Source organism: Cololabis saira, chromosome 8, assembly GCF_033807715.1.
Source record: "Cololabis saira isolate AMF1-May2022 chromosome 8, fColSai1.1, whole genome shotgun sequence".
NCBI lineage: Eukaryota > Metazoa > Chordata > Actinopteri > Beloniformes > Belonidae > Cololabis > Cololabis saira.
The window spans coordinates 14,754,447-14,779,248 of NC_084594.1; the positions used below are offsets into that span (position 1 = coordinate 14,754,447).

Here is a 24,802-nt window from a genome sequence, read left to right on the forward strand (position 1 = left end):
AGACCAGCAAACTGTCAGAATACGTGCTTTTTATAGACCTCTGCACATCTGCTGATGATCAGTTTATCAAGGTCTCATGATTGGCAAGTTGTAAATTAAATAACGGCATAATCATATGCTTTTTATTATTTTTAAGATAAAAACATACTAGTAAAAGTTTAAAACGAGGAGCACTAACTTTTGCACATGGCTGTATTGTCATCATACACTCACCTCAAATGCAAGTCACTGCCAATGGAAGTTATACCTTAATGTATTTAACACAATTCTTCCTGGCTTGGTGTTTGCACAAGAGCTTTGAGTGATCTCCATCTTACCATAACTTTGATGGGTGTGTTTTAATTTCTTCCAAGGTTGTAGTTCCAGTTGCTGGTATATAAGAGCCATGCAGGTAAATTCTGTTCTCCCGCTTCTCACTGCTTCAAGATTGTTTTTAGTATCTTCCTCACCTTAATAAAACAGAACTGACATGAAAGCTGATTGGAGGCAACCTTTATGGTGAGAAATGCACTCCAGTTTCTGTCTCTTTAAGATCATGAAGGCTTCACTGCTGCTCCCCCGAGGTCATTGGCCTTCCTTAGGCTTCCTGCCAATTGCCATGTTACTGTCAAGAATTTGCAGAAATGCCAGCAAAGCTATTAGTCTGGACCCTTTTAAGCAGTCAACATGCTGGACTGCGTGGACAGAACAACAGTGTAGACTGACAAAGAGTCTGGCTTTATAAAACCACAAAATAGTTCTCTTTCTTTTTCTTTTAACTCCCACTCATGTATTTTTGCTCCCTGCATCTTTGATTAAAAACCTTCCTCGGTGAGCTCACAGACTGCAGCTAGATGAGGATGCATATCGTCCTTTCAATAAAGAAGAATATGCCTTCACCTGTTGTGTATGCGTCTTATACTTCTCGAGTTTGAGTGTGTCATTTGTGGGAAGTGTTAAGGGTGAAATACATCAAGGCTTCTCCACGTGCCCCCGGTGCCTCACAGCTGCTTTGCAAACCTTTTTCATTTCCTTGAGCTACAGCGACATCTGGTGGTTGGCCGAACAAATCACACTTTGTTTTTGATCCACCTCTTTTTGAACTTTTATTGACCAAGTGAATATAAGGGATACATCTGGATGTGAATCATTCGATTTAAACTGGAATTGATTGATTTGAATAATTGCCTTTAAAATATGAATCTGAATGGATTAAATTTAAATTGGATCTATTGGTTTGAATCTATGGAAAAATTCAGCTTATTAATTCATCCTCACCTTTCACTTTCATTATCTTTATTCAAATTCAGCTTTTCTCTTAAATTTTTTGTGCCACACATCTGGGCCCTCGCATCAGGCAAAATTAGTCAAATGCAGATGGTAAGAACTCGATTTTATGACAGTAACGCGCTTTACGTCATCTATACCTGGCATAATCACGTACAGGCAGCCAGATATTCACAGATCGGACTTCTTCTTCCCACTTCTCAATAACTCATAAATAAAGAGACTTAGGGCCAGTCCCAATACACCCCCTAGCCCTACTTTTCAGCCCTACCCCTACATTTTGCGCGTTCCCGTGAGGGTAATGGTGTCCCAATTCCTCTTTGCATCTAGGGCTAGTGGGGATAACGAGGGGTAGGAGGTATGAATCTAGCCCATCAAAGCTAGGGATTTCAGATGCTGACTTCGCGGCCGAGGGCCTGGGAAAATTTCCCAGAATGCTTGACTGAATCAAACAAAAAAACATGGCGGACATTTCTTATTTTTTAGTGAATAAAATCAATATTTTGAGTTAAAAAGTAGTTCTGCATAAAAATGTGTTTTGATTACATTTCTAGCGAGAAATATATATTTTACTTTCATAATATTCACTCAGTGAATGTACATAATCACTCGCTTGCCCGTTGTTGCGAAGTCTTTTCAGATCTCGCCAGAATAAAGGCTGATTTATGGTTCCTACGCCGTAGGCTCTGTGTCGATGTAACGCTGACCCATAAATCAGCTTCCGAGCCGGCGGCTTTTCTCATCCCCCGAAAACATCAGAGCAAATTTCTTAACAGGCGTTATTTGGATAAACTGAGCCCAGGTTGGGGATCTTAACGGTTACTTTTACGCCTGAAAAAATATTAAAACTTAATAAAGTGGCATATTAACAGCACTACAGCGGAAATTAAAACAACTTCTAGCTTGCTTTTAGCTTTCGGCTTCCTGATATGGTGTGACGTATGTGCAAACGTAACTACGCAGTCGCTTACGTACCCGAACGAAAACAACACAGTGACGTAGCAAGTGGTGTCCCAATCCCTAGGGAAGATTACAAGGGCCCTACGCCTGTGGCTTCATTTTTAGGGCTAGTGGTAGTGAGTGAGGGCTAATGGTAGAAAGTAGGGGGTGTATTGGGATTGGCCCTTAAAAGCATGAATGTTGCTTCTGAGACACAGACTATAAACTACAAGCCAATTGTCACCAAAACGAGAACCAAACTGCATAAAAGACATAGGTGTCAATATGCAATTGGCTGGGACTTACTTAGGGACTGTCTACAAATTGCGGTCCCCAAATAAAAATATTCAATATTTAACAGGAATCCTCTCACTGGAGGGTAGCAGTGCTAATCACCAAGTCAAGGTACAGGTACAAATAAGTATTTCAATTGCTCAACAGAACGTGTCTGTCTGCTTTTATTTTGGTGACACTACAGTTGGTGAATATTTACATAATTCATACATACAGGGACGTAGATAATTCCGGTAAGAGCACCTGTCTGCCATAACTTATGTATTATCATCAGTAGGAGACAATTGTCAACCGTACCCATTTTGGTGACACTACAGTTGGTAATATTGAAGTTATTGAATATTTTTATTTGGTGACCGAGGCGACATAGCGAACTAGGAATGAGACTAAGTTTATTTATCAGCTTCTTTGCTCTACACGGATTAACACTCACTGTTTCTCATGAGAGGAAATACATATGAGTGGCCTTTCATGTACAGTTATAAGAATACTGTTTTTTTTTCACACTTCATTTTTTTTCATGGATTGAAATCAGAGGGCTACGATACTCCACATTCGGTTTCACTCTTGAGTTCTGGTGTCCAGAGACACACACCCAAACTAAATCTATGCATTTTCGTTTGTATTGTATTCACTTTATTGATTTACTGTCCCATGAAAAGTAAATCACTTTCTCTCTTTTTGAGAGAAAGGTTCTCTCTTTTGTGGAGAACCTCCACATCTCTTTTCTTTTTCATGTATTTTTTTTCAAACTTACAAATACTCACAGATGGTGAAGAGCTGATTAAAGTAATCTCAACTCAAGGGTCAGAGCATCCCGGTCGTGCGATGGTGGATGGGGGGACTTGTTGCTTTACTGAAAATCCTCTTAGACATTAGATCATGTGACGTCACCCCCAGGGTTTGCATGGAGCTATCACACCACTGCTAAAGAAAAATATACATATACATTTATTAACAATATGAGAGAATAAGATGAATAAGGAAGTACATCAGTTAGCACGTTTTTATATGCTATTGATTACACTTTTACATAAAAACTTTGAATTTGGGTGATTATCAGGCAACATGTGAATCACAATATGTGGTAGTAAGCAACAATGTGGATATTGCAGCATGGTGATATCCTTATCAGAGAATAATCACTCCTCGTGTCCTTTATGGTTCCTTTCAGCTCAGTTTTGTATTTTCTATCATCAAATAAGCCATATTTTTGCTAAAAAGCCTTGCACAAAAAGAGGGATAAGATCTGAATCAACATTGGTCCAGCCGTGAGACCTGCTGGCTGTCCTCTGAAGACGGTCGGCCAAAGCTCGGAGGCTTCAAATGTAGCCAGCAGATATTCAGATAATGGATATGAGCCCAAAGAGCCCCCCTACTTATAGCACTGGTCATCGGTTGAATGCCGATAACTTTTATTAGGGAGTAATATGAGTCATATGATAGCCGGTGGTTTCAAGAGTGAGTTTTGGCCAAGGTGCTCCTGAGAACCTCATGAGTTTCTGAAGGACACAATGCCAGTTTCTATTTCATTTTAGCTTGTTTTGGTCCAAGTTACTGGTGCTGTGCTACGACAGCCACTGTATTATGTTGCGCTGATTAAGTAAAAATCTATAATGATCAAAGGTTCAATGAGGTTTTCTTTTACATTTATGGTCTGAAATAATTGCTTTTTCATCCTTTCAAAGAACCATTTAGTAACTGATCAGCATCGGCGCCAGCAGCACCAGCAGACTGAACAAACCGATAAAGAAGGCCGGCTCCGTCGAAGGGTGAAAACTGGATGGTTTTGGAGCTGTGGTCACAGCAGAGGGGGTCACTGAAGACACTGGCATCCATCATGGACAACCCCGACCATCCTCTCCGCCACACACTGGTCAGACAGTGGAGCTCCTTCTAAATAGATCGAGACAACTCCACTGTTGTACGAACAGAAATAGAAAATCTTTCCTACCACATTCCTATCACCTCTGGCAGACAAGGAACAGCCCGCATAGACAGCAGGCTTTACCTGCTGCTTGATACAGGTTCTATTTTATTTTACTTTACTGGATTTTACTCCATGTTGTTTACATCTAGTTGTTTTTGCACATCCTTATTTAAAGTTCATATACTTGTGTATCTTATTTTTCATACTTAAATGTTGTATATTGATTTGCATCCATCCATCCATCCATCCATCCATCCATCCATCCATCCATCCATCCTATCTATCTATCTAAACATCTATCTTAACACAGGAAACAAGGTGAATATTTTACACCTGTCTTCATCCCACAGCTGGAGTCCCAGGTGAGTTCAGACAGCACAATAGAGGAAAAGCAAGTAAACAAAAGTTTGGTATCTCGTGACATCGTTTCAGAAGCTGGCACTGAAAAGAGTGCCCTTAAAACAATGAGCAGAACACTGAAAGGTGGCCATGTACACAAGTCATCTCCCTCCTCCACAGGCTGTCTTGGTTTGTCCCGTTGACGTGTTTCTGCAGAGCAGATGGCTTTACACATAAATCCTATTAACAACTTTCTGCTGATTGAGGTGCAGTGAGTACAGGGCTTTCTCGTTCTTGCAGTATCTCTCCTGAGGAGCCAGTTTTAGTTTTTTGTATTTTCTCAAATTTTAAAGAAGTTGCGGTAGAACTGAGCTTGGCGAACGACCATGTCTGCAGAGAAGGTAAAGGATGGTTTGTGGTTTTATTTTTTTTTTTTTTTATTTACTTAATAACAACATTTTTTCTTAGTAGTGTCTCAACTTCTTGGTAATGAGACATATTAAGAGCTGGTTTAATAGATATTATATTATACTAATATACTCATACTAATGTAACACTTTAGTTGTTGACATAACGTCATTATCGGTTGCACTGTTTATGCAAAGTTTAGAGTTTAAGTGGTGTGTTATTGTAAGTTAGCCTTTAGTCTATTTCTATTTGATTTAGACCTAATCTAAAGATCTAAATGGATCTAAACTGCTTGAGTTAAATTTTTGAACATTTGCTGATGATGTATTAACTGGCCATTGACCTGTGTGTCTGGTAACTGTTACTAATGCCATTATTGGAGGAATACACCTGGAGTGGCAGATTATCTGACAGGAACACTGTTTATGGATGAATTCAAACCTGTAAAATATCCATGCTGACAGAATGGTTCATCTTAGGGCCTGTTGAATGTTTTATTTCATTCAATGCTTAGCAAGTCATTGTTCTTCTGAACAATACATGTGCTAAACTCTGCACAAGAGATTAAAGGCGGTTGGCAATCCGGCTATCTAAATCATGTAACATGCTGATGTGGTGGCATCAAGATAAAACAGCTAAATCTTTTCTCCTGTCATTTTCTTCTTGCCATCAGTTGTTATTAAACATTACTTTTCTTATTTATCTTGGCAGTGAGGCAAATCCGAAACTAGACATTCCTACTTTTCCATGACACTTAAAGCTATTATTAGATAATTACTGGATAAATCTGTTGTATTAAATCTAAACCTTCACAATAAGTTTCAGTAATAAAGTAATGTATGAGGAAGAATTTTTTCCAGCTCTTATGTTTTTCTTTAATGTATTTATTAAAGAAATCATGCATATGAGGATGACAAAGCATTTAGAAATGTTATAGGACAATTTAAGAAAAAAAAAGCTCTCTTAAAATGTTTTTAGCATAAATCATCAGCGGTGTTAATGTGTTCTGTTGTGAGGAAGTTTAAGCAAAGCTTTCCTCTTTCGCAAGTTGTAGATCTTATTACAATAAATCAACGTAACAGACATAACTTGATAATTTGGCAACTTTGATGCAACGATCCACCACAATATGAAAACTGTCAAGGTACATCACGAGTCACATTGTATGGAGGTTGGATTTTCTGTGGGACACAAATAGGGCCCCGTGAATGCAGAATCTACATGTAATAGGATTACCTCTATACTGTTTCCGCCGGCTGCAATCACACTGACCTCATTCCTCTGCGACTCGGGACAGTGACACGTCCGTGTCACTTTGCGGAAAGGTTTAAGTCTTCAGACTGAACAGACTTATGAAATGTTGAGCACAAATAAATTAGCCTTCCTTTTGTCTTCATTGCAACCTGGATTTATGTAAGAATGTATTTGCAAGGATTTTTATCATTTACTTAGAAGGATAGGTGCATGCCATCATGCAAGTGAACCTTTGTAAGAGGGATTTTGTCCTCAATGACCTTTAGAGACCCAAAGGGTCTTGGGGTTAGTGCCTCCATTGTACTATTGATTTAAGCTCATGTCTAGACTTTCCTTGACATAACTAATGTTTTGAACCATGGTGTTAGAGCAGAGGGAAGCAAGAGGGAGCATTATTCAGAGCCAGATCCACTCACTCAAATGATGCCCCCCTTCCTTTAGTGAAAAGTAGAAGTAAATGTGTCTTGAATGACTTCAAATCTTCTTTTGTGATTTCCAAACCTTTTAGTTCCCATTATGTTGTCTTCAGGCACCTCAGCAGTTGTGACCGTTAACTCAAACGTCCTCTTGTTTCTTACATAACAATGAACGTAATAGCTGTAAGTACTAAGGTGTGGCAGTGGTACAATTTGTTGCCTAAAATGATTCTTGGTAATCAGCAGGATGCAGAGAAAGAATACATACGTACAATCATTACAAAACCTGTTCACTTCTTGTTTCATAAGTGTGTTATAACAGAGTTTAACACACATAGTATACATTGGGTTGTTCTTTTGTTGTCCTGACAGTGTTGATGCAACATAAATCAAATGTAATCTGATTCTATTGTATCAAGTGGTTTGAGTGTTATGATTGAAAAATAATGGAAATAGGATATTATTCCTCTCATCATTTATATATTTTCTTCCTGCTTCTTGCATACTTTCATATCTGCCTTGTAATGGTGAGTTATTCATACTCTTTTTTTTTAATATTCTATATTTCAGTATCATCCTGTCAGTTTTCATTTCCGTCACTTTTCCGTCACTTTTCCGTCAGTGTTTCTTCCTGCTATGTGTTTTTTTTGTTTTTGTCAACTGAATACATTAGCCTGACTGTCATTCTTGTCATTTCTTGAAAGAAAATCCATAGAAGCCGAAAAAAAAGAAAGACTCAACAAACGGCACAACCGAATCGAAGTCCAATGGAACTGAGGCCAAACCCAAAAAAACAAAAACCAAGAAGAACGAAGATGCTGCTGAAGACGAGAGCGCCACCGCTCAAAGTGAGGACATTTGAGCATATCCCAAAACACAAAATAACAAACTGTCATGTTTGTAATGTTTCTTTTGTTTCTTTTACAACAATGTAACTATGATGTCTAAAATCACCTTTATAGATGGAAAAAAGGTAAAGAAAAAGAAACCAGAAAAAGACAAAGAACCGGAAAAGGACAAGGAAAAAGAGAAAGAGAAAGAGCCAAAAAAGAAAACCAAAAGTGCTCCTAAGAAGAAAAAGGGTAAGCCATCTACATTCACTTTTAAATTCCTTTCAGCTCATTTTTTAACTATTAATTTGTAGATTCATACCTTCATTTCCATCCCTCCAGGTTCAGACTCAGATGATGACGATAATGATGACGATGAGGAGGAAACCCCCAAGAAAAAGACAAAGAAAAAAACCACCAAGGAAACTTCTCCAGCCGCAAACTCATCCAAAGAGAAGAAATCTAAATCTAAAGGTAAATTGAACCTGGGCTCCATCAACTTAACAGAGAGACAGATAACCAGTAACACTTACACTCGCTTATACCTATGACTGAATTAGAATCACCAATTAATTTAACCTGCTCTTTTTAACTGTTGATCTTCTGGCTGCAGAACAACGGCTCTAAGCTTTACAGCACAGAGACATCCAAGGTTTTAAAAGCATGCTTAAAACAACAGTTATATGACCAGATCATAGGTAAGACGATTAAATGATTTTATTGTGTAATGGTGAGTAAGTGGAAATAGTGAGTTGGCAGCAGGAGCAATAAAACACTTTAGCCAGTAGCTTAAGAAATCAGCAGTTGAAAAGTTCATTAAAATATTACCACAACCAAATTCTATGATTTTAACTTTTGTTCAGTCAACCATTTACTGTCCTGGAAGACCCTGGCTCCTGATTCTTTTTATCTGATTAGCCTTGTACTTTTACTTAAATAGAGGTCTGGAGTAAACGCTGATGCTCTAAAATAATGAACACATTCACAATGACTTAATACGAGCCTCTACGTAACTAATAAATAATGAAGGTGACGTTTGAAAGGGACATACTGTATGAGAGGATGCTGTCCAACACAATATTGTGCTTTTGCAAATTCAAATTCATATTCAAAAATATTTTATTTATGCCCAAAGGGAAAAATAGTTCTTGCAGTAGTCACAATTTAAGTCTCTTCAAAGAGACATTGTGGAGGTTTATGCTGGGGCAGGAAGGATCTCCTGGAGCGGTCGCTGGATCTGAGGAAAACTCGGACTGCAGACACTCTTGCTGAATCGCTGTGCTGTGAAAAGGATGCTCAGGGTTGTCCATGAACTTCTTCATTTTATGAAGTATACTCCACAACCAGATCCAGATGCTCCAAAACACTTCTTTATTTTGTTAAGTTTCTCTAAGTCATTGGTTCTGATGCTGCTCCCTAAACAGATGACTGCAGATGTGGTTGATCCCCCCACAACAGACTTATAGAAGATATTCAACATCTTGCAGCAAACACTGAAGGACCTAAGCTTCCTTAAAGGGGACCTATTATGAAAAACAAGTTTTCTCTTGCTTTAACATATATAAAGTGGTCTCCCCTCAGCCTGCCAACTCAGAGAAGGAGGAAAGCAACCAAATTCTGCAGTGTCTGTACAGCCGCCCGGATGAGCCGTCCAGTGCGATGTGGATCTACGAGCCATTCAGATTCTGCGCATTTTCGTTACGTAACCAAAATGCAAACCACGCCCACAACTATAAAACAACTATTCTGCATGCGAGTGTCCGACTATCGCTTCGCACTGCGTGACATCGGACGCTCTCTGTCCATCTCCCTCCAGCCAGCTGCCACTTTATTGAGGTTTTTGTAGTGAAATGAGGAGGTATCATAGAGACTCATTTCAACTAACTAGATCAGCCGTTCCTCATCTGTGACTGTTTCCTACAGCGCTTTCAACCGGCTTTCAACGCCAGCGACAGGAAGAAAATAGAAGCAGGGCATCCGACAAATGTTCAGCTCAAAACGCTGCACCGCGTCGTGCTGCGCAGCGCTGCGTTGCCGCTGCGGCGCTGCGGCCAGTTAGGACAGTCCAATAGAAAATAAAGCAATGGAATTGATTTTGTCGCTGACGCTCGCTCACATCGCATGCATGACACGGTGTAAAGGCTGATTTATGGTTCTGCGTCAAACCAACGCAGAGCACACGCCGTCGCCGTGACGCCGTCGTGAACCCTTCGGACTTTTCCGTCACTCCATTTCGTCGAGGTGCAGTACCCCCCGCGACCGCTAGTTAGCGATCTTTTCCTGAATGGTTTATCCGACTTTTCCCGGTCACAGTAAATCAAAGAGATAAGGACAACTATTGTGCAAAAAACCAAAACAAAAAAAGTCACACATACACGAAGAAAGAAAAGAGCGTTGAAGGTTCACAACTGCTTCAAACCGGAAACTGGAAATGCGTTGCTTCCAAGCGAACCAATCACAGCCCTCTCTGTCTGCGTGTGGTCTGCGTCGCCTTGACGCGTAGTTACAATTTTCGGGAGGTGCACGTCAGTGACGGCGTGTGGTCTGCGTCAACGCATAACACACGCCGTAGGCACGGCGTCGTTTTGACGCAGAACCATAACTCAAGCTTTACACCAACGCAGACCCTACGCCGTAGGCTACGCCGTACCCTACAGCGTAGCCTACGGCGTAGGGTCTGCGTCGATTTAACGCAGAACCATAATTCAGGCTTAACTCCGCCGGCTGGAGCTTCGGCCATTTGTTTGTAGCGTTATTCAGGCAGCCAATCAGCACAGTGCCTCATTATCATAGCCTCCCCGCCCACTCAGAATCCCGCATAGAGAAGGAGGTTAGAAACGGTAAAGATAAAGACATGGCCCAGAGGCTGAATTTCTAATTTATATAGAAAAAATAATCAAAAGCTTGTTTTTAAGACATTCAAGGCCTGTTTAAAATAGACATTAAATGCCATAATAGGTCCCCTTTAAGAAGTGAAGTCAGATCTGCCCTTTCTTATAAACAACATCATGTCCAGTCCAGTCTGTTGTCCAGGTGAACACTGAAGTGTTTATATTTCTCCACCACCTCCACTTCTTCTTTCTTGAAAACTATTTGACTTAATCCTGGCCTTCCTAAAATCTACAATCTCCTTTGTCTTGTTCACATTCAAGATGAGATGTTGGCTCCCACACACACAACAAAACGGTCCACCAGTTCTCTGCACTCAGTTTCTTGTCCATCACTGATACACTGCAAAACCGCAGTCGTCTGAGTATTACTGCACATGACTCCGACTTGTACCGGCAGTCTGAGGTTTACAGCGTAAAGAGGAAGCGTGAGAGTACAGTCCCCTGTGGGGCTCTTTTGCAAACACACAACCATTCAATCTCACAATCTGTGGTCTGTTTGTCAGGTAGTCAGTAATCCCAGTGATTGTGGAGGCATCCACCTGTGTCTTCTGGAGTTTCTTACACAGAAATGCAGGCTGGATTGTGTTAAATGAACTGCAGAAACTGCAGAAACTGAAGAACGCAATCCTCACGGCACTGGTTCAGATTTCTAAATTTTGTTTTGGGTCATACTGTTGTCATTCCCAGCTTCCTCTTGGATGTGGATGTTTTTAGCCCAGCTAACGGGCAGCGCTCTAATGAGTGACGTGTCGGTCAAAATTGATCCAAGATGAAATTAGAGTTACGTCTCACAGCTTTTTTTCTCTAGAATCTACACCACTTTTTAACTTAACTGTGAAATATCTGACACAACGTTTGATTAATATTACTTGAAATGTTGTAGTCATTCATAATTCATAGGGTTGTTCTGATTCTGATACCAACACTGGAATAACTTGACGACTGAAGAAAATAGAGGCATCGGTGTTTGCCTTTATTCACCTCCAAACACCAGCCAGTAATTTATGAAAACAGAATCCCTCAGAATTCCTCTTCATTGCTCTAAAAGTCAGCTAAGAAAGTTATGCAAATACTATCCCTGAAAGAAATTTCTCGTTTTAAGTTAAGTGCGGAAGAGATTGTTTGCAAGTGGTTGGACCGAACTAAGTATCCAGCATTACCACTACGTTGGCAATGTGTATCGAGACAGTCAGTGGCGTAACATCATGGTGATAGGACCCGGTGCAAATATTTTTTTAGTGCCCCCACCTCTCTCCTAAACAAAAGCGCACACCGCATGCACACACACACACACACACACACACACACACACACACACACACACGCACACACACACACACACACACACACACACACACACACACACACACACACACACACACACACACACACACACACACACACACATGCACACACACATATGCACAGCCACTATAGAGGACTGCTATTGTCGCCATACAGGCTAACATTGTGACTGGCCCCTCGGCGGTCAGATCAATGCCGTTTCATTTATGGAGGTACAGTAGCTGGCAAGCTGTCCTCGTATCTAAAAACGAATCCAATTTTGTCATTTTTGCTTTAACATAATCCTGGCTCTTTATTTCTTTTCTCTTTTGTGCGCAGCTTTTTTGTTTGGGCTTGCAAAACATGATGCTACGCTATATTTTGTCATTTATTTTCTTTTGGTTACTTTTTTTTCTTGCTGAAAACTCGTCACGTCATCGCATCATCATGCACTTAACATGACTGACAGGTAGCATATTAAGGTGATTGGACTATTCCATTCACAAAAACCTTTTTCTTTCCCTCCTTCCTTCATGGGCCCCTGACGGCATCTGGACCCCGGTGCAGCTGCACCGATTGCATCCCCGATATCTACGCCTGTGGAAAACATACTCTATAGTACTCGATATCTAATGTATCAGAGTCACTACCAGAAAGGGGAAAAAAAATAAACAATCATATTGCAATCTCTTCCTGTTTTAGATTAATTGTTCTAATGAACCACAAGTTCAGTTGTTTTTTTTGTTTTTTATCCTGAACAACAGGTGTGATGTTCCACTGGGACTGAACTGCTGCAACATCAGTGATCTGTTTATGTTCATGGCCATTACAAAATCTAAATTTAATTTTGTCCAAAACAAAGTAAAAAAAAAAAAAGAAGAAGAAAGAAAGAATTCAACGTCTGATCAAAGTGTGGACTTCTAGCTTCAGTTTAAGATGTTCAACAAAAATATGACTTTTACCATTTAGGAGTCACAACCATTTTAGATGAATTTCCCCCATTTTCACAGACTTCTGCACCAAACTACACTTTTATCCTCCATTTCTTCTTCCACTGTGTCCAAGAAAAAGCTTAGCAGCAAATATGTCGCTATTTTGTTCCTCAGAAATGTGTCTACTTTTTCTCAGGATTTTCACAGGCTAACAGAGGAACAACTTGTGTTTAGACTTGAATGAAGCATCTCAGCTCAGAGGAAAGCAGGCTAATCACTGCTACAGTATATTGTCATTGTTGCTCAGTCCTGTCATCTGGATGGAAAATTCTCAGAACTGTCAATTCAGTATGTCATTCATTATTTTCTTTAGAAGTTATTACCGTAAGAGATGGCATATAGTACCTTTTTTCCAAAAGATCACACTGTCAAATCAGGTAGAAATACGAGAATGACAGTTTATATAAGCAGTTGGTGCTGATTCTTATGTTTGGCACACTCTCATTACAGTTCATGTGAACTGGAACTGGTCTAGCTTGTAAAAGCACTAATTGCAGATTGACTGAGTTCAGTTAACCTTTCATTTGTCGTCCAGCTGTTGTGATTGCTGCATTGTTATTTTGACACAACCTTCAACTTGATATGTACTTAAATGTCCTGATCATTTGGAATTTATATAACTGACTTTCACCAATCATGCTTCAAAGTCATCACATTGTGACATCATGATAAAAAAAACCCATCATATTAACTTTGATCTGTTTAAACTGAAGAACCAAAGCATTACACAAGTTTACAGTATATTTCACCCTATAAGTATTCAATCATTATAAGTATTATTACTATCAAACTGTAGGGCATATTCATTGTCTCTGGAACTTCCTTGTTCTGTTCTTGTTCTGTTGTATTCTGGTGCAGCTTGTAGCAGTTATCACTTTAAGAGCTCCAACTAAATCCAGCTAAATCGCTCACAATCATCTGAGCAAGTACAATAAACAACTGAAGAATAATAAATACATGAATTATTTCCCTCCGAATTTCAGATGGAGCTGAAAGGATCGTGGCAGCGGCCACGTATTTGATTTCAAGTGAATTCTGTGTTGTGCTGTAAGTGCAGACACATTTATCTCATCACCGTAAAACATATTTACATGTTGGTGTTTGGCTCAGCGTTTTTCTCTTCATCTCTTTTTAGCAAACATTGCAGTTTTCTTATGTGACAAATTCTCTATGTTCAATTTCAGGCTATTTTTCCTTTTCCCCCCATATTCTCCCTTATATGATTATTAAGTGTGTTACTGTAAATGTTAGTGGTATGATGAGGTAGAACATGGACCTTACACATGCTCATAAGATCCTCATTTCCAAAGCTGGGACTTCTGTTTGTGTGCACTCAAGTTTTTGTTGTTGAAAGTAAAGATAAACCAAGTTTTTTCTTCTGATGAATGATGTAACTTCATCAGTTAAAAATACTAAATCTCTATACTGTAGGTTTTATCTCCACCTAAATATATGAGCTAATCCAAGTTAGCTTTCACTTTCGGTTTGTTTTGCAGCAAGAATCGATTTTTTTTTAAGTTTAATCTGCTAAATTTTAAAATGTTGCTCTATTACTACCTGATATTCAGAGAAACCCACTTGAAGTAGATGATACTGTTCCCAAACCAGGCTCTTACTCCTAAAGTTCATTATTGCCAAAGACATGCATGGAGCTCAGGCACAACAGAGCTCTGAAACGTCATTTGTCAGCGAGTTTAAAAGTCAGGGCATGTTGGGACAGATTCATTTTAGTGGAACAAGTTTTAAGAGCATGTGCTGACAGTATTGTGGGTGCAATCTAGGTTTTGAGGACACAAGGCTTATGCCACTAATTTCAGCAAAGAATTTGGCGTGCTTCTCTATCCAAGTTATGCAGTATGAGGTTTAGCAGCTTGTAGCTTTTGAATGTAAACTTGAGCTGAAAAAAAGACTTTGTACGCATGTAATGTTAGACCCACTTCCAAATGTGCTTTTTCATCTTTTTCTCGAGTCTAAAAAATGTTGGGTCACCCATGGAAATGTCAGGTCAGGCCTAAACTCTACTCAAGCTGCCAAATTTGGGAAACCAGCTGAAGAAAGTAGCAAAAGTAGAGGTCAAACTGAGTAGCTTCACCAGATCTGCTGTCACACATCTGTCTCATGTGTCGTGAGCTACTTTTTCCTCCTTTTGTTTTCCATATATATATATATATATATATATATATATATATATATAAAAAAAAATACTACCAAAGGGGACTAAGATCACCGATGGTGGGGCGTGAAAGACCAGGAAAGAAAAGACGGGAGTGATGGGTGCAGTTTGGTGACAGTGTGATGTGTTGTACCGCATGTGAATGAGTGTATAATGTGTTATGTTGGGATAAAAGGAGACATTTAAACATAGGACAACTAGATATTTACAAACCGAAGAGGACAGAGAGAGAAGCATTCCCTTTTCAGTTGTTTATTTTTAGCGTATGGTGTGTGTGTGTGTGTGTGTGTGTGTGTGTGTGTGTGTGTGTGTGTGTGTGTGTGTGTGTGTGTGTGTGTGTGTGGAATGTGTTTGGGATCGAGAAGGCTTGTGAGTATATTTAAGTGTCTATGTCAAAACTGGGGGGCATCAATCACATCAAAATGACATATACATAATATACATACAAGTATCTTTAGCTGCTCAGACATATGTAAAGATACCAATATAAAGTCATATACATGTAGTCAAATAGTACATATACATATTAATTAATTAATTAATTGTGGGAAAAAAATGATTAATTTGTGCAGTCTTCAATAAAGACCAATGTGTAAACATCTATTTGAGAGTACACAATCGTCCTACATTTATCATATATATATATATATATATATATATATATATATATATATATATATATATATATATATATATATATATATATATATATATATATATATATATATACATATATATATATATACAGATGCAGTGAGCTACTTGATTATAGTTCATATTTGTTTGGCACAACTCCACACAACTCTCCGGGCTGTCTGTCTTCTGCATTAAGGAATGAGGTTTCTATTATTTGTCTTTGAAGAACAGGTTACATTCCTTCGTGTGTGCTCACACCATTCAGCAGTTTATCACATACAAGGACAAATGACATTTTTTAAATTCTGCTTGTTTTTGACTTCTCAGAGGAAAAAGATTCTGATGGAAAAGAAAAAAAGGCCAAGTCAAAAGAAAAGGACAAGAAGAAAGAACCAGCTTCAATGTTCATGATAAATGGAGACAAAGAGTCTAAAAGCAAAAAGAAAGGTGGTTGCATTTCTGATCATTTTCTCTATTGAGATCTCATATCTTTGTTGACTTTAAAAAGCATTTTTTGTTTTTTTGTTTGAGGTAGATTACATTTAACAGACGGTCAAATATGTGGCTGTGTGTGGGGAGCACAGTCCTTGTATCTTTGTAAAAATGTTAATCAATACATGAAATTTAACAAAAACTCCTATTTACTGAGCAGCTGCCAAGTCTGACAGCGATGACAGTGAGGAGGAGACAAAGTCAAGCAAATCAAAGAAGAAATCCAGCGCTGCACCTGCATCCATGTTTCAAACTTCTTCAGAAAAGGAGAAAACCAAGGACAAAGACAAGAAGACTAAGAAGAAAGGCAAGTTTCCTAAAAACCTTCTTTTTGTTTTTCAGTTAGTTTGACAAGTACTCAACATATTTCTATTTTCAGGAAAGGCAGAAGAGAGTAACGAATCTGAGTCAGAAAAAGAAGAAAAGTCTAAGAAGAAGAAGGGCAAAGGGAAGAAGAAAAAGGTCTCAAATTCTCACAAAGTAACACATTTTAGTCCGGTGATGTTGCACAGTAAAGAAAAAAAGTTGATTTACAATGAAAAATAACAAAAATGTCCTTTTCTTGTTTTCCTTCCATCCATCAGGAGAGACCCCCCTCACCTGAGATTGAATTTGACAACCTGGAGCAGTTTGTGATGGACCCAGCTCCACAGGGCGTGACTGTCAAATGCAGGGTGACGCGGGACCAGAGAGGCATGGATAAGAACTTCTATCCTCTGTACTACCTTCATCTAGACAACGAGAAAAAGGTCGGTTTCACTGTGTCGACAAGTTTCTATATAAAGGGACAGCAGCTTTAATATTGAAATATACTTGGTTTTTTTTACATTTCCACAACAACTACTATAGTTTAGAACAGCGGTTCCCAACCTTTTTTCCTTGGAGCCCCCCCTACTTGTGTCTAAGACCAGCCGGGCCCCCCGACCCGTACGTACTAGCACCAAAAGAGTAAAGTGATTCGATACAAATCTTTAATTTGAAAAAATGAACCTTAATTATGTTTTTTGTGATACATTTCTCTTTGGTTTACCCTGTATACATATGACTTTGTCTTTCTCACCTTCCTTTTGTGTCACCAATGTATAAAATACACACAAAAAATAATTGAATTTCTGAAAAATGTCTCTTTTAATATGAGAGCAAAAATGTTTATCATTTTTCCTTTAATAACCTGTCAGAGTAGTATGATTAAATGTTGAATAATGATATAATAATAAGTTTTAAGTTTTTATCCTGCTAAATAACTTATACATTATATACATATATATATATATATATATATATATATATATATATATATATATATATATATATATATATATATATATGTATATATATATATATATATATATATATATATATATATATATATATATATATATATATATATGTATATAATATGTATAATATATGTATATATATAATGTATTTTGGTCATTTTAAAATACTAAGTGGGTTTATACAGACTTGGATTACATATTCCATTAGGTGTGTTATTATGATTTTTTTATTTATTTAACATGCGCAAATATAATTTTTACAACTGCATATCCTCAAAGCAGACAAAGTTCCGCACACCCCCAGAGATCTCTGGACCCCAGGTTGGGAGACACTGGTTTAGAAGACGGCTGATGTTAACTGAGGAATCTCATTAATTATTCTTCAGATCAGCTGGTAAAGATGTTTAAGCAAAAGTAGGAAAGTCTTTGAAAAGTCGAGAGCTTGCAGCTTTAATAATCTGAACAGTGTCATTTATCACCAAGCTGATAGAACTTCTTCAGCAACCACTAGATTGTCTTTTTTTTTCAATTTTAATCAATAATATCCTCTTCTTTGTAGACTTTCCTGTTGGCTGGGAGGAAAAGAAAGAAAAGCGCAACTTCAAATTACCTCATCTCCATTGATGCTACGGACTTATCAAGAGGGGGTGAGAACTTTGTTGGGAAGCTGAGGTATGTTGCATTGTGTCATCAGAAGCAGTAAACAAGAACCAGCATGGCACCGTTTGAAAGAGCATGCCGTAATCACCTCTGAATTCTGTGCTGTGCAGGTCAAACTTAATGGGAACAAAGTTCACCGTGTTTGATAATGCGCTGAATCCAGAAAGAGCTCTTCCAGACTTGTCCAATGCACGGCAAGAATTAGCAGGAATCATCTATGTAAGTCCTACCAAGTGTTTGCCATTTACACGCTGTGCTTTTCAGGAATACTGTTTGATTTATCCTGCCGTTTGTTTGTTTCTGGCCTCAGGAGACAAATGTCCTCGGGATGAAAGGACCCAGAAGGATGACTGTGGTCATTCCAGGAATGGATAAGGACAATGACAGAGTCCCGCTCAGACCAAGAAATGTAATATTCCAAGCCAACAGGGGAGATACATACAATTACATGCAAAAAACTTGCCACACTTTATGTTCGAAATGAAAAGAACATTTAGCCAGTGCAGGAAATTGACATGAAAAATGAGCTTTTAATAATCTTTTTTTTTCTTTCTAATTTTATAAGCAGAGAACATATTGTGAAATGAGCACAGCTACCCGCAGACTCAACTCAACATCGGAGTGTAAATGTAATTTTCATCAGCTGACAGTTTCAGACCTCTGAATTGCGAAACCTTGTGGTTACGCTTAACAATTACGGACTCAGGTGACGGAAGATTCGAAAATTATGCAAACGGAGTCCTGCAAACCATTAGAAGGCTATGAAAGATACAAAAACGCTTCCAGTTTGCGGTTTCCACAGTCCAGAATGTCATTAGGACATACCAGTTTAGAGTTACTGCGGAATTCAAAATTAACTTGGTTTTCCGTGTCTGGAAAATCAAGAAAACTTTCAGCTAAAAGTACATGTATGCTTAACTCGAAAAAAAGGCGAAAGCCCCATTAGGAGGATGTTAGTGTTCTGTGAAAGTCACACATATAAGAACCTGAAATTGAAAAGAGGCTGGCATCTGGTTTGAAGCTGGGACTAAACACAAGTGGAAGGTTTCGGAGTGGCCCGCAGACACACAAAAAACGAAACAAAACAGGACACATAACCGATTTTGAGGAACAGCGAAGAACAGAGAGATGCTGGGTACAAAAATATCATTTAAAAGCTGTGACATCTGCCAAGGTCATATCTGAGTGAAGTCTTACCTCAACCTTTGCTTGTTGTTGAGAACAACAGAAGCAAAATCCATATTTCTTACAGCTCGGCTAATGGCATGTTTATTGTGAGAGCAACGCAAGGCCAGCGGGTAAAATCACATCACTTTTCACTGGTGTTTATTCACATATGTTTTGTCGATTGTCCGCAGGAATGTGACAGTTTGTTGATAAGATACCAGAATAGAAGGATGGAAAATCTGATTGAGCTTCGCAACAAGACTCCTGTGTGGAACGAAGACACGGCGTCTCACGTGCTGAACTTCAACGGCAGAGTCACGCAGGCTTCTGTCAAGAACTTTCAGATAGTTCATAACAAAGACTGTAAGTGCTCTTTATGCATCTGTGTTCTAGGGGAAGCATGGCTGTTTGTTCACAGCTGCATGTGTTGGAGAAATGAAATACAAGGGGTTTTCCAGGCAAGAAAAAAAATCAGTGGACCATGTAATAATTCAACAATAAGCCTGACTGCAACCTAAAGGTTCAAATCGCCAGAGACTTTACATTTCAGTGCATGAAGAAAGAACAAGGTTTACTAGTGGAAAACAACTCTAAATATGCATTAAAATATCAATTAGATCGTAATATCAGTTTTAAACATCTTTTAAAACATACACGTAGCGCAATGAGGACCAGGCGAGTTGGGAGGAGTAGACCAAAAGCAAATACAGAAGATCAACACTGCAGCAACTGTACGCGCACATGACAGACCCCAGCCTTATAATTATAGACCTGACAAGCGTGAGAGAGGCCAGGAAATGGATTCATAGGAATAACAAGCATCAGAGAAAAATGAATTAGTTCTGGTAGGTTCCCAACAGTTACAAATACTGTTATCCCAGCACTATAAGGTTTGCCCTCACGTATATATATATATAGCAGTCCAACCGTCCTCATACAAATGTGATACAATGCATATACATTTATATAAAATGCATTTGGGTAGTTTATGGTTTGTATTACCATTTAACTCGATTACAGTAGAGAGCGCTGTCTACATCCAAGACCAGACTAATCACGTTTTTCTGCATTGCATCGGTAATACAGCCGTTTTGATGGACAAACGACATGTGGAATAAATGTTTCAGAAAAGAATTAAGTTGACAAAACTCACTGGAAGTAATGATTGAGTAATCAAATCAGTATTGATGTGTTCAAAGAGAGCACAAAAAATATTTCCAAGAATTCCAACTACTCAAGACATTATAACATAAAACAAAGAAAGTAAAACATTGAATTAAAAAATGTGTGTATATATATATATATATATATATATATATATATATATATATATATATATATATATATATATATATATATATATATACATACATTTATATACATTTTTTAATTCAATATATATATATATATATATATATATATATATATATATATATATATATATATATATATATATATATATATATATATATATATATATATATATATCCTTAGGTGTTTTCAACAGTCCAGCACGCACAAACTAACAGTGGTCATTAACTCAAAGTACTATGATCGTATGTAGTAGGATTAATTTGGGTTGTAGTATTGTAGCAGTAGGTTGGATTTGGACTATTTAGGGTACACAGGTCATAAGTGTAATGTTAGTCAGGCCACTATTATCTTTAGCCTGTCCAAATATCACTGACTGTAACATGATCCCATCATCCCTCCCCCATTACTGAACCAAAAACCGTTTTACCATCTTTACCATCTAATCAAGACTGACAGCGAACATTTGATAATATGGATGATAGAATCTGTTGGTAAACTGAAACCAGGCTTTAATTAAATTGTGCAATATTTTTTTCTCATTTAAGTGTAGGAATATGGACGAAAAAATGTGACCCAACACTGTATTAGAGAATAACAGAACTGGAGTAAATGTTTTAGTTCTGGACTGTTAAAGAGGTGAAGAACAGAACATGATTTCAAAGGATCGTTGGCGGGCTGTTATCCACATCACGCACTGAATACGAATGTGATCCAACATTTCGTAGAGGTGAAAGGCATGCTGACAGCCTTATGTGGATGGAAACATAGATGCGACTGCACGCCAACTACAATCTATTGATCTTGCATGATTCTGGTTTCAACATCTGGAACTCATCTGGAGCTCCAGTAAATCTCCGGGGACATGGTCTTCCTCTCTGAAACGAGTGCCACCCATTGTTGCTTTTTTTTTTTTTGTCACAGAAAAATCAGTAAAGAGTCCTGTCTCTTCACCGCTACAAAATACACCCAGACAGGAAAACTAGATCTGTCCACTCAAGATAAAGCTTTCATCTTTGTCCTGAAGGGCTGCTGTTATTTATTCTACACAATATTGACAGTGATAAAAACTGCAAAAAAAGATAAAACACAAGCTAACTTTATCTCAGCGACAACAACTCACCATCATTGGAGCAGAGCCAGACTCCCATAGTACCCACTTCTGTGCATTAGTTAGGATAAAATGTTTTTAGTAGGATTAACCAGAATGCCTACCTTTTCTAAAAATGTTGTTGCATATAGGTTTTGTATAACAAACAATACTTACAAGTACATTTTCAAACACACATTTTATGTCTGTTAAAATTGAACTTTACATGTGTGTAAGTAAAAGCTTATGTATATTAATCTTCAATTGCAACTTTATTGACACAGTTCCTTGCTTTTTGCAGTGGACTACATCGTGATGCAGTTTGGACGAATAGCTGATGACATTTTCACGCTGGACTACAACTACCCCATGTGTGCTGTGCAGGCCTTTGCCATCGCGCTCTCGAGCTTCGATGGCAAAATCGCTTGTGAATAATACAAATGTCATCAGCTGTCTACTAACACTGAAACCAGAATGGAACGAGGCCACAATTTCCATCAGACCCACGCATGTCTTTGGACTGGCGTACTCATCCTGCGATGGGCGGCAGTGATAATGATGGCTCCTTGAGGACAACCACATACCTGCTGCTGCATTTCCAACCCATCCAGGTGCAATGAACAAAACCAAACATAAAAGATCATCTTAACTTGTCCAGCATGGCACTGGAGAGTTCCTTTTGGTTATTCAATGGGAAAAGAAACAGAAATTGTCTGAGCCACAAATAGGACTTCAAAAGGACCCAGAGACTGGAGAGTTAGGGGGTTTTGGAGAGCTGGAAGACGACACCTCAGTGATGAAGGTGTTGAAGGTATATTAAAATGTTTAAAAGACATCTGGCTTTATACGTTTTGCTTTGTTATGCTGTGTTTGCATTGCATTCCTGAAATAGATCACCATTGTTTTGTGTCATTTGTGACTTCACCCGCTTGTGTGAAACACAAAGACTAAACGCAGAAGCTGAAGATGGGAACATCTGTGTTTGTGAAGACAGTAATCTGTATTTAATTTGACGTATTACACCAGTATGCACAATTGACCAATTTATACTCTGATATCTCATAATATTATATTTATTTGAATCCTATTAATTCTGATAGAAGTTGACTGTGCAGGTGTAGTGACTGTGGAACAATATTGTAACGGTAACATGCATAGTTTAAGGGGAGTGTTTAGTTTCAGGTGTCTATTATGAGTGATTGTTCTGTCTAAAATTTGCTCGTTTCAGATAATTTGGTCTGATTTGAGCTTTTGTAGGGGTTTTTTTTGTATTTGTATCAGATTTTGTCAGAATTTTGTAAAATTCATGTATTTTCCTGAACTATTGCCTTTGTTGCATTTCTGATCTGAAAGGGCGAGCATAAAGCTCTAACACTGATCTCAAAACAGGCACAGCCTGCAGAGGAGAGGGGTGGAGTTAAGGCAAGTTTCTGATGCCCCTTAAACCCTTGCTGTGATGAACTGAGTTGTAAAACCATGTTAAAAAGAGAGCTTTCGTTCTGTACATCTTCAGGCTGATTCCTCTTTTTTTTCTCTCTCCGTTTTACCTTTTGGGATTTGCCACAGAAGATCACCTATGTCCATCTTACATTTCAGTCTTACCCCCCTACCACCAATTGCATATCCTCTTTCACGACATCCAGAAATCTTCTCTTTGGTCTTTAAAAAAAAAGATGGGAGATCAGAAAATGTCACCTTTGAGGTTATAATGCATCCAAATTAAACGTCATCAATGTCACTCTATTCTATAAATATATGCTTTGTGAGTAAAAGGCCTATACAGTATGTTTTGTAATGCGTCAGAAAAGTTATAAAACATGTTTTATGACTGTATCATCTGCTGTGAGCGGGCAGCTGGCAGATAATCAGACAGATTCCAGTTGCAAGTTTCAGAGACACCCACCCTTTTTCTTCAGTGGTTGCCTGACATGTCGAGAGGAGCTTCGCTCAGGATGAAAAACCTGTTTGAACCGAGGGCCTCGAGAGTAAGTGAGAGGTGTGTATTCTGCCTGAACCTGCTCAGGCAGTTGTCCAAACTCGCAGATTAAATGGAGCCTGAAGCTGGCGGCTGCTCTTGAACAGATGCTGCATGGTGAGTTCTGTTTCCCCAGTATTGTCTGTTTTTGGTGGCGAACTTGCAGCTAAACAACTGCCAACTTTAATACTGTCATTCTCAAGTGCAAACACTCTTGACGTAGTCACATTGTGGGTCAAAAGGGGATATGTGCATAATAATCTTAAAATATTGCAAATATGTTGTTGACCAACAGAAGGAGCTGTTGCTGGATGACAAATGTGTTTGTGAGGGTTGCAATGATAATATCAGTTGTTGAGAGCTTGTTATATCCTCTCTTTTCTTTTTTTTTTTTAAATAGGCCTGGAAATAAAGGGGCAAACTAGGGCATAAGTCTCTATTTCCTTAACTTTACTAAAGAGGTTAGTGTTTGTTATTGCATTTAGCTGATAAATACATTTGTATGCGGATAGTTTCTTTTTCTAATTCAAATGGAAGGCACGAGTCTGATGGCAAAACTATCCAATAAATCAATTGTACCATGTAACATTTACTATATATTGGTTCTGTTTCAAGTTTCAATCTCACAGTGATATTTTATGAGTGATATCACTCATAAAATATCACTGTGATATTGTAGCATATGCTACGATCTATTACTGGAAACATTGAAAATAATGTACTTAATTTGTTGAATAATAGAGAAATATCTCATTAAAAAAAATCAAGGCCCCGGATTGAAATGAGTGTTTCATGTCTTGTAACAGCATTTGAGCAGACTGGATCTAACTAACTCAATTCTTTTTACTTTTTTTTTTTTTTTTTTAACCCTAGCAATGAACCAACATTTCCTTAAAACATGAAAAGATTATATCATGTTTAGATATAACTATTTGCAATCTGTTTAGTTCATTGGAATTTTGGCTTCCTTTAGTGTTTGGTTGTGAGTAATAGAAATGTAAACATGTCAAATGGGAAACGTGAAGACATAAAAGTCTTCTTTGGACATGGAAAAAATGCTCCATAAATAGAATTGAACAAAGAAGGAAACATCTACACTTATATAGTAAAGAATTCAATAGAATTTCAGACTAGAAAATAATGTGGTAAAACTATGCATCCATCCATAATCTCTG

General features: G+C 38.2%; 1 protein-coding gene across 2 annotated transcripts; it reads left to right on the plus strand.

The window, feature by feature from the left end:
• Positions 1 to 5,032: 5,032 nt before the first annotated feature.
• Positions 5,033 to 22,973, plus strand: LOC133448379 (tubby-related protein 1-like). 2 transcript variants are annotated; one of them, XM_061726831.1, is made up of 13 exons: positions 5,033 to 5,169; positions 7,562 to 7,694; positions 7,809 to 7,928; positions 8,019 to 8,150; positions 15,980 to 16,099; positions 16,305 to 16,451; positions 16,524 to 16,606; positions 16,729 to 16,893; positions 17,984 to 18,096; positions 18,195 to 18,303; positions 18,395 to 18,493; positions 19,443 to 19,614; positions 21,954 to 22,973. In XM_061726831.1, the coding sequence occupies exons 1-13, from the start codon at positions 5,155 to 5,157 to the stop codon at positions 22,085 to 22,087; spliced, it is 1,542 nt and encodes a 513-aa protein (XP_061582815.1). In that variant the 5' UTR covers positions 5,033 to 5,154; the 3' UTR covers positions 22,088 to 22,973. The 2 variants fall into 2 exon arrangements, with proteins under 2 accessions (XP_061582815.1, XP_061582816.1); XM_061726832.1 differs by having other exon boundaries at positions 7,565 to 7,694.
• The last annotated feature ends 1,829 nt before the right edge of the window (positions 22,974 to 24,802 follow it).